Source organism: Pezoporus flaviventris, unplaced genomic scaffold, assembly GCF_033815535.1.
Source record: "Pezoporus flaviventris isolate CSIRO_AGI_PZ_B2104156 unplaced genomic scaffold, CSIRO_AGI_Pfla_v1 ptg000037l, whole genome shotgun sequence".
In the NCBI taxonomy this organism is placed as follows: Eukaryota; Metazoa; Chordata; class Aves; order Psittaciformes; family Psittacidae; genus Pezoporus; species Pezoporus flaviventris.
In genome coordinates this window covers 17671273-17682314 of record NW_026892585.1, presented here as the reverse complement: position 1 = coordinate 17682314, position 11042 = coordinate 17671273, and the positions used below count along the sequence as shown (strand labels likewise).

Below are 11042 nucleotides of genomic sequence, written 5' to 3'. Positions count from 1 at the left end.
GGCTGGCAGGCGATGACCGCACCCCGCAGGGCCGCAAGCAGGCGCCGGACCCTCCCCCAGGGGCCAAGCGCTCCCCCTGGCCGAGGGGTGCTGGGGCCCTCCTGCCTCGGGCCAACTCCCGCAAGAGGCTGTACCGAAACCCCGCCCCGGCGCTCTCTTGTCCCGGCACCGGCCGGCCCGGCTCCTACGTGCACAGCTGCTTCCTCGCGCCCACCTCACGTTATCTCCCCTGCCAGCCCGCCCCGCCAATCAGCGCCGCCCTTACTCCGCCCAGACTCTCGCGGGCCAATCAGCACCGCCCTTGGTGGTGAGGGCCGGGGCCACGGCCGGCGGCGCGGGCGGGCTCCTTTGATGTCTGCGGGCGGTTAATTCAGGAAGCTCTCCGGGAGAGCGGGGAAAGGGGCGGGGCTGGTCGGAAGGGGGCGGGGCTAGGCCAGCCCCCGCCCCCAGCGGTCCCTCCGCGCGCGCTCGGCGCGAGGCCCCGGCGCGGGGTGGTGCCGGCGGCCGCGGCGGGCTCGGAGGGGGGCGTGGCCGGCGCGGCGAGCGGAGCCCGTGGTGGCCGGAGGCGGCGGCCGCTCGGTCGGTCGGTGTGTGCGTGCGGTGGCCTCGCCATGGTGTTCCTCAAACTCCGCGAGCAGGTGGGTGTGCGGCGCCGGCTGCTCTCTCCCTTCCCCTCCCCTCCCGTCGTCTCCGGGCGAGGCGGCTGCGCGCCCTTCCCCGCCCCCTCCTCGCCGCGGTGTGTGTGTGTGTGTGTGTGTGACAGGCGGCGGGCAGGGCGGGCAGCATGGCTGCTTGCCGCGGCCCGGCGGGGACCGGACCGGGCTGGGTGGCGCCCGGCCGGCGGCGGCAGGCACCATGTGCTCCTGGTGTAGTCGCCAGTGCCCCCTCGGTGGCCCCGCTGTGCTGGCGTGAGCCGCCGCCCAGCGCAGGTATCGGGCCTAACAGGTGGCCGCGGAGCCCGCCCGCTCCCTGCGCTGCTTTCCCCTCCCGCTGCCGAGGCGGGCCGGCTCCGGAGCGGAGGGAGGGAAGAAGAGAGGACGCCCTGCCCGTGTGGGGCTGCCCCGGCTGGGGTTCCTGCCGCGTTTCCCGCCAGGGGAGCGGGACAGGCCCGGGAGGGGTAATGAGGGGGTCTGCGTGCTCCCCTTGCCGGTGTAGTGGGAACGGGAAGGTCTCTGCGGGATCCTGGGGCCCAGTTGCTGCCCGGCGTGAGGGGAACGGCTGGAGCCGCCCGGCTGCGGCGGCTCGGGAGCCGCGGTGGAAGGCGGCGTGCCCGACAGCGGGAGCTGGCTCCTCTCCTGCGGGATCCGGAGCGGGCCGAGGCAGTGCACCCGGTCGCAGTTTCCCGTGCCCGAGAGCCGCCTGCTTGTCCCTTCACGCACCACCTTTCCCTTTCAGGCCTTTAAGAATCTTTTGTTCTGCTGCTGTGTCTTTTGCTCCTCCATGGTGTTGACAAACCTTCCCCGAGTACGCGCTCCCCGTCTGAAAACAAGGTTTCTCGTGCCTTCAGTGGCTGCTTTCATCACATCACACCCTTCTTTGTTTGCTAGCCTCTTCCTTCGGTTTCCATCCCTGCTCATGAAAAATACTTGTCTTGGCTGCCCTGTCCTCCTCTGGTGGCTCCCCTGTCCTACCTATTGTCTCCTGTGCGGTACCGAGATACAAAGGTGGGAGGGTCTGCGCTGCCAGTTTGCCGCCTGTAGAAAGGTGCTTGCTAGAAAATGTGTTTTCTCATGGTTGCATGTGGGTTACACCAGATTCAGTATAAACGCTCCCACACCCTGCTGCTGGTCTCCTTGATACTCCAGATAACAGGCTGTAACGCTTGGAGGGCCCACCCTCCCCCCCAGAAAAAAAAAAGGGCACGACAGGATAAAAGCCCACCTAGAAACTTGTCAGTGGTTGGCAGCTGGTATCCTGTGCCTGGTTATGATGCCGATCAGTATCGGCCCACCCTTACCTGATGGTCCTTTCAGCAGTCTGCATCCACGGCTGTCTCTTTACAGGTTGCATGGTCCCTTTTGATTTTTGTTCTAAAAAATGTTTAGCACTATGCGTCTGGGATCTTTATGTCCTGATGTATTGTATACAAACTTAGTGAAGTCTCATAGTATTTTACAACCTCATCTATGAATGGATCGAAATACACGTAGCGTCTTTGAGTTAGGTTTCTTGTAAGGCTTTGTTACTGTCCAACGTGAGGCTCTCCATAGGAATGAACACTTGTTCACTTACTAAATAAGTCCTTCTGTTAGAGCCAAGGAATACAACTCTTCTGCAAGTAATCAGTGTGAGATAACTCACAAAACCCCCATCCTCAGTATGTTAACATGAAATGACTGTATTTTAGAACTCTCCTTCTGGGAAGGATCCTGCTGTTGGCTGATGCTGAGGTGAGCTGCTGCGCTATATGGGACCACTGGTCTGACAGTGTAATGCCTGTGAGGATTTTGGTTTATGTCATAACGCAGGTTTTAATCTAGAAGTATGAGGTGGACTGCTTTAAAAACTTCATGGACATGTAAAGGTGCATCAGTACACTGGGAATTGGAATATTCTTTCACTCAGAGGGGCTGTGCTAGGGGCAGGGAACGGAGGCAGAGGAGGGAGTGGAGTGCTGGTTTTGAAGAAGCCTTTGTAGAGGGAGTGATTTTTTAGTAGCACCTGTATTTCTGCTGGATAAGTGTTGGTTCCTTGATAAATCTGTTCATACAAACTAAATTCTGTTAAAATTCTTTTCTTTAAAAGTGCCCGAAATCACAACAAATTACCATGAAATATCTCAGTTTCGTTAATTGCAGAGGATTCCTCAGGTCAGTGTTCTGCAGTATGCTGAGAGATGTATTGACTTCAGGACAAGATGCTGCACTAAGATTATAATACCACCTGCTCATTATAAAAACCACCCTGTGGTACTATATGAAAGTAGAGGTGTTTGCCTCTGGTATTTCATGAAATACGCTCCTTGTCTGCTTGAGCCATATATTTTGCTTCACAGTGATATGTTCATTTAGAATAAAGTAAATTGTCATGTGTATTTGTAATCCCTGTAGTAAGTCTGTCTCTAAAGTGGTAGCTGGGTTTCATATGCAAGTGCAAAGGCTGCTCTGTTGGTTGTACTGTTCGGCTAAGTAGGAAGTGATTTGCTAGCTTCCGTCTACAACAGCCAGATCAATAACTTTCTGGAACAGAACTTCTACTAAATAAATTGTTACTTTAGTATAGTTCTCAAGATTGTTTTTTTTTTTTTTCAAAAATCAACATAAACCTGTTGATTTGGTTCTTTGGTAACGCGTTACTTAGTTCAATGTCCGGATTATGGCCAGAAGAGGCAGTCTTAGGGCGTACAAGCAGCTTGTTATTTTCCTGCACTTGATTTAGTTTAGTTTTTGAAGTTACTGCAAGCTGGTGTAAAAGCAGTGCTTGTGAGCTTACAGTGAGGTGAGAAACTGCTCTGAGGGTCTTAGGTGAGCTCAGAGGGTGAAGTCCCGGTTCCGCTTGCAGTGGATTTAATTTACTTAGTGCACTGATAAACAAAACTTTGATCCTATGGATGCTTAAGGTGTTTGTGAAGCTCAAATATTTGGTTATCTTTGGAGGCTGATTTGACACGCTTGACTTTCAGAATGAATGTTTTCCGTGCACTGAGAAGAGTAGGTCTTTCCTTGGGTTCAACAAACAGCCAGCAGGTACATTATCTACAACTTGTGTTAATGCTATTTGAGCCTTATTGCTTTGCAACCCTGTGAGGTAGGAGTATCTTTCGAAGTTTTGAAGTAATCCAAGGTGCACTTTCCGAAGTGATTTATGTTCAGAGTATATAGGTGTAAAAAAAAACCCCATAAGTCATATTTGCAAAAATTGCTTTTGAAGCTAAATTGAACTATATTGAGCAAAGTTGCTGCCTGTAATGCTGAGCAAACTTTAACTCTGGGATAGAAAGAACAGTCATTCAAGTGTCAAGGTAGAAGCTGTAGACTGTTCTTATTGCTCTTGGTTTGATGTGCAACTTTGAACAGAAACATTTAAAAACAAGGAAGCAAACCTGCCAGTGCTGTCACTGAAGGTTAAGTTATTCAGGTAGAGATGAAAAATACTGTGAGATGAAAAATATAGCAATTGTACCTTATGATTAAGGTATTTGCTCTTCAGTTTGCCTTCCTACTGTCCTTATAGATTGGTGCTTGTATACCAGGTTCTTCTAGATCAGAAGCTGCTTTAACTACTCAAATGCCAGGTGAGAGGGAAGCTGTAAAAGTTTGCTTCTTCTGGAAACACTGTGGTACTCTCCTGAAATCAACTGCCTTGAAGGCAAAGTTTAGGTGAAGGTTCACTGGTGTTTTATCAGGCCTTTTTTTTTTTGGAGGGGGAGAGGAAAAGGAGTAAGTTGTGAGTCTCTGTAATGGTATGCCTTGGTGTCCTGTGTAAAGCCCTCTCAACTCTGCATAGTTAACTGTGAATGGCTAAGTGTCTTCTGTTTTTTTTCCTATTCGTAGTTTCTAGTTACACCATCTGTTTCCCAGGACAAGTAAATTTTCACTTTATAGGGTTGTGAGTTAGTCTCTCTTACATCCAAGGAGTAATTGACAGTTTAGTTTTTCTTAGTAGGTGAAATTTGGATTGCCTAACAGCAGAGGGATTTGTTGCTTCTCTGTTACAAACCTTGTCTGTGTATGTGCCTACAGGTTGTCTTTTAGGCTAGCATAGGCCTACATTTCAGTATGCTTTTGTTGAAATGCTTGAAGCTCTGATCAAAACTGCTTGAATGTTTAATTTTGCAGCTATAGAACTATTTGGGACAAAGCTCATTGGATGCAGTGTCATGATAGTTGATAAAGCTTTATTTTCTTTTTTCTTTTGGTATATCGTAGTTTTAATTATACGTTTCCTTTCTTCTCTGAATCTGAAATATGTAATAGGAAGGAATCTTAGGGCTAACAATAATGAACATTGGAAAAGAATTTGTATGGGATTTTTCTGTGTGACTAGTAACTCTGCTTGGGGCAATGCATTTATTCCCAGAGTCAGATGTGAGTGGAAAGGATCGACATACAAACAACTACATGAAGATATTAGAGTGACCACTTATCTTGAAAGTCCTTGAACAGTAAGAGCACTGATTTCTTTATTGCCCATTTATATCTTTCGCTTAGCTAAGATGGATCTTGTTCAATTGGCAGTTAAACAAATGTTTGCAGTGTCATAGTGAACGCTCTGAATGCCTCTATGGTTGCTATTTTCATTACTGCCAGCGTTAGAGTTCATTCTTTTAGAATTCATGCCAAGAATAAATGTCCCAACTAGTTCCTTGTTACACTTAGAGGAGGAATGGTCTCCTGTGGTGATGAAAAGGAATTGCTGCTGTTTGATGAAGGAGGGGTATGGCAGGAATGGAATTATGTGGTATTGCTCTATAAATTCTGTTCAGACATAATGAGATATGTGGGTTTGTGTTGTTTTGGGTTTTTGTGGGTAGAAGTTACTTTAAAGTTACTGTTCTTTAAAAATTAGGAAACTTGTTGAAATTGAGAATCACTCTGTTTTCTATTCCCCATCACACCTTCTTCCTAAAATTTGCATCTAATCTGTTTTAACTGTACAGAAGATAAATAAGTTAGGAAGTTGTAACACTCACCAAGATACCTTAAGTCTTACCGTTAATTCTCATGTTCCCAGGCTAAGAGCCCACATGTACTGACAAGATAAGTTTCTTTAACTGGTGGACAACTTTGAGTAACTTGAACTCCATTTATCTTGTTATACGAAGTAATTACCAGCCCTTCCATTAGAATGTATTGAGAAAACCTGGTTCTACCACGTGTTCGTTTTGGGGGATCAGGTTGCCTGATGGTAACTCAGGAACTTTGACTTGTGAGCGAGCAGTTCTCAGTCAAGAAAATAAACTTCTTTATTTTAGAATAAAAGGTGGGGGAGAAACAAAGCGAGCCTTGATTCTGCAGGCAGATCCTCAAGGCAGATCCTGTTAACTCTGTGGCCTTCTGTGGGGGTATAAAGGTCTATTCATGTAGATAGCATTGAAGGTTTGTGACCATTTGAGGCACATGGCGGGGGGGGGGGGGGGGCGGAATTGGGCACTTGCCTATGAAGAAGAGACTTCCTTAGCACTCACAAGAAAGTCGGTGATTCCTGTAGGAAACTAACAGTTGTAGAGACTGAGCTAGCAATCTGCTATCTGATGTGGATTGTTACATTCCCAAATTTCTGTCACTGTTTTCATTCACTGAAATGGGTTGTGGAATAAGATGACTGAAATAAGTATCTTTGGTAGTCCACACTTCACATCCTCTGCTTCATTTTTATCAGCTAATTTGCTTCTCGGATGCTGCACCTTTTATTTCTCTCTGGTCAGCTGGGCCTTCCTGAGGTCAGACTAATACCCGATCATTTGTTTTCTTGCTCCTGCCAACTTCTTTATTTTGTTCTTACCTCTGTTCCTCTATTCCTATTTCTGGAAACTGAGTGGGAGACTCGTTGCCTTAGTTACAGCGAGTGACTGTTTCAAAGTTATTTATAATGTTTGTGTTTAAATTACCTGTATCATAATACAGATCACAAAACACTTCACATCAATAAAAAACAAAGCAGCCCATTGCTGAGTGCTGGGAGCAGTCTTACAGTGCTGAGTGTTGGGGGGCTCGTTTTCCTTTGTTGGGGATGGGGGACAAGTTCTAATCTGGCATTTGATGATGAATGTGGAATAAGCTGTCTTGGTGTTATCCTTTGTGCAGATGAGGACAGAATCTTAATATTTAAGCTCTGAAATTTCAGGGAGTGTTATTCTTCCTGTCCTTTGTAATGGCAGTGTCAAGGGGTGGGTATATACCATTTTAACCGTGTTACTTCAGTTGTGATTGCTCAGGTGTTGATAAATTGTACAGCACCGATCTATTTCAGCACAAGCCTAGAGCTAATACAAGAGTGGTGGGACTGAGTAGGTGGGAGAGAAAGGAAGGTAAGACTGGTAGCCACCTGAGTGAGTGCAGTTAAACAGGAAGCACCAGCAGTGATATGCAAATGAAACAGGGGCAAAATGGTTGGTCCTTAGCATCCTTGTAGGTTGAGGAACTAATTGTTAGCTGAAGCACCTAATGTCTTCTCTCCTGTAATAATGAGATGATCTTTACTGTGAATTGAATATAACCTTAGATTTTCATTGATTATTTCTACACTAATGTGTGTATGTGAATTGGGTGGACTACACTAGTAAATAGATCGCATATGTGACTAAGCCTCCCTATTTAGGACAGCCTGAACACGTGAATGCTTTTCTCACAAAATTACTGGAATTTTATTTGAGAAGTGTAAAGCAAAGGTCTACCTGTTCTAACACTTCACTTAAGCATATGTTATGGGCATGGAGAAGAAAGAAGTAGGAAAGAATGCCTCTTAACTATAACTGACTCATGCTAGGAGAACCTAGTGAATGTTAGGTTTTGAACGTAACCTTGCCTTTTTGTGTGGGTTATTCTATTTCTGACCGATTCCTGAACTGCTGTGAAGCCATACTAAATATTTAATGCTTCCATACTCTCAAGCAGTGAACTGTCACTTAACGGGCTTCCTAATTCCAGCTGATGAGCATTTGCTTATAAGTTATTCTTGGTTATTCTGCAGTCATACTTGAGGTTCACTCTCACTTTATGCTGAAATCCTGTACTTCCATCCCATACAGAAAAGAAAACATGAGTACATCTGCATTATTTATTTAAACTTCAGGAAAGCAAATATAACATTACCTTAAGGAAGGAGGAGAAGGGGGCACAAGCAAGGATTCTAGTCAGTATGACAAAATGGTAATGGAACTGCAGTAGTTAAAGCATTGAGGACAAAATGAGCCATTTTAATGCTTACAGAAATTCTGGCAATCATGAGGAATTCAGTGTTTCATTTAAAAATTTTGCTGTTTGTCCTACATTTTGATAGCTCCAGCTGTACTGGTACCTCTAAACAGGGAGGAGGTCGAACCTTCCATTCAGGAACGTGGTCATCCAGCAGCTGGCAGCTCAAGAGACCAAGGATCTACCTAACTTATAGCTGAAGGACTTGAGTCACAGACAGCTGAGCTGGGAAGAAAAAAAGAAGTAACAAACCAAACCCCCCTTTCAGGAAGTTCTGTAGTTATTTATATACTAACATAATCTGTAACTAATGCATAATGCAGTCATTTAAATCCATTGCTGCAGACACAGTTTTGTATAATGTTAGGGGTAATTGGTATTCTCTTGTTCCATGTCCTTTATTTAGGTCATCTGCTTCTTGTGTCCATTGCTCATGATAGTGGTCAGGTAGTCTGTGCAGCGCCTTTCTTTTCATCCTAAGCATTCATGCCTCTTTCCTGTCTCGGATCTCTGTGTGGTGTCTGTTGCTTTTACTCTGCCTCTGCTAATACTTCATTCTCTCACCAGCGTCCCCCCACAAAGTATTGTTGGTAGGCTAAAATGAAGGGAGAGCACGCATAAAATAAGCAAGTGAAGAAAAACAAAATGCTAACATTATTTTTTTGGTTACATTATTACTCATTGCTTTGAATTAGTGAAACATCCCAAGTCATGGTACAAGGATGCTTCAGATATAGCATGTTAATGGAATTACCTTCCCTTTGCCTCAGTTCCTTTGTAACTACAGAGTTCTGTTTGGTTCTTGCTAATGTTTGCTAAAACATGAGGATCAATCGAAAGTGGTCATATGCTTAATAATGTGTTGCTGTGCAGTCTGTTTGCCAAATCAGAACTATGTACTGGTGCCGTCTGATAGCTTTCATTTCTTTTGCTCCTGTCTCAGTTCTAGGAGCAATATTTTGTTTTATGGCTCAGCTGTATCTGTTGCCTGAAATAAATAAATAATAAATAATAATAGTGTTCTTTCATTCTGGGGGAGGCAATTTTCAGTGTTAAGGAGGACTTGTAGAAGAACACTTTTTCTTCTCACTTCTCTGTCACCTGAAAGGCTGCAAATGCCATTAACATCCTGTATCATTCTTTATCCCTTAGTAACCATCTAGCTCATCTTTTTTTTTCTTCCACTTCTACCCCATGATTCTGTGTTCTGTTTCTTTCCATCCATAAGCACACAGCTGTTGAAAGATTACTGTCTGTGCCCACAAGTAGAATTTTGCAGAAAAACAGGCATGAGTTAAAAAGCTGTTGATGACATCTGTGTAATTCAACCTAAGGTTGCTCTGAAAGTCTCTTTAGCTGTTGCAGTGGCTGTAAAAAATACTGTAAGTATTTAGGGTATCACACTGGTTTCCTGTCTCTACATCCAATCCCTTACATGGGGGAGCAGTGAGCTACGTTTCCTTCTATAAAGTCCTTCTCTGGAACTTACATAAGCCAAAGAAATAGTATCTGTTCGAATGGCAGGAGGAGTAGCAATGCCAGCGGTGTCTGTGGAGACTGTCACAGGAGAAGTTCGGCTCCCCTTCCCTGGAAGCTTGCCATACTGGTATTAGCAGTGCTCTTCTCCATGCTGGCTGGAGGTGTTGCAAAGTTGTTTGGAACTGTCACTCCGGAGTAGGTTCTATAGAAAACTTTCTCTTTGCTTTCTGAATGACCACAAGCAGAAATAAATCTTCTAGGCCTGAAGCTTGGTCTTGTGGTAGCAGTCAGCACACTTAGCTGGACCCAAAGAAAGGACGAATGTGTCTGCAGGAAATGTCTGCTGGAGTTGAGCCTTCTGCACTGTGGGAGCCCTTACTGCCTCTACTGAAGTACATGTGTTTTAGACATGCTCTCAAAAGCCCCCTACCCCCTTGTTTTTTCTATATCATAACTACACTGCCCACTGTGTTGCCTGACACCACTTCTTCCTGGGCAAGATAGCTTGTAAAAGTAGGATGAATAATTCAAGAAAGGAGGGATTGTTGGAATGATGTCATTTGACCTGAAGATTTCAAGACCTGGTCTTGTGTAGAGCGCAGTGACATGTAGCATGGCTGTGAAGCAATGACTCGTCACAGGGTGCCTGTTCAAAATGCCAGGTTCTTAGTTTGCATACTGTATGGTGTGGTTGCAGAAGTGAGGTGGCAACTGCTTTGGTGTGTATTTGCACTGTCATGGGGTTTTTATTAGGTAAGAAGCCATGAAAGTGACCTGTAGCAAGCAAGGTTCAGTGTAGGCAGAAACATCAAGATAGGTTTTTCTTGTTATTCTGTTCTTCTTTTACAAGGTTAATTAACAGCCAAAGTGTTGCTAATTACGTGACTTACTTAGAAATTCAGTGAAGGCCAACTGCCAGATAGGAGAAGGAAATACATGAAGGACTGAATGCCTGTATTTCTGGTAGGGACTAGGGTAGGACTATGTGTAAGAAATGGAATAGGTACATTGCCTGAATGAACCTCAGTCTTTGGATAAGTACATTTTGATGAAAGGGTAGGAGTTTCACAGGTTTAGGATGGAGTTTAATGACAAGCTGCTTCTTGGGATATATTTTTTCATTTGCAAAGTTTCTAACAGTGATGATTGAATCTCCTGCCTGAGGCCACAGTTTGATGCTTGGTTGTAGCTGAGCTTAAGCAGTCCCTCATTCTATTCTTCTGCAAGTGGTGAAAAGGGGGAGGACCGATGAATTATTTAGGTTAGCAAATGACTGCAAAGTTATTCCTTGAAAGTTTTCCTTAGTAAGAGCTAGAAAGGAGTGTTTTGGCTCAGATAAACTTACTCCAATGTCTTTCTTTGTAACAGCAGTCAAGAAGTGCCTTCTGTGAGTGTCTTTTGGTTTGGGGGCTGGGAGAGGATTGGAGGAATTTGAATGTGGTCTGCCTTGAGCCTCCCTGGGAAAGTAGCTTTAACACTCTTGGCCTGGAACTTCTTAGAGTATGTTTTGGAAGTTAGCAGTGTTCTTAATTTTCTTGTCTGGTTCCAGATTGTTTTGGGGTTTGAGTGTGGTTGTGAATCCCTCTTTAACTGTGGGAGAACCTAGGGTCTTAAGGATGCCTGCTTCTGTTTATAACATCTTATGTTGACTATACTGACTGTGAAAACACTGAAACAAGAAAAATTCTTCTGTAACATACTTGTTTA

General features: G+C 45.1%; 1 protein-coding gene across 1 annotated transcript in view; it reads left to right on the top strand.

The window, feature by feature from the left end:
- The first annotated feature begins 523 nt into the window (after positions 1-523).
- Positions 524-11042, top strand: part of ANKRD28 (ankyrin repeat domain 28) — a 117706-nt gene continuing 107187 nt past the window's right edge. The window contains exon 1 of the mRNA XM_061464874.1: positions 524-638. Within this exon, the coding sequence (XP_061320858.1) occupies positions 612-638 (27 nt within the window). The 5' untranslated portion in view covers positions 524-611. The remainder of the gene's footprint in view (positions 639-11042) is intronic.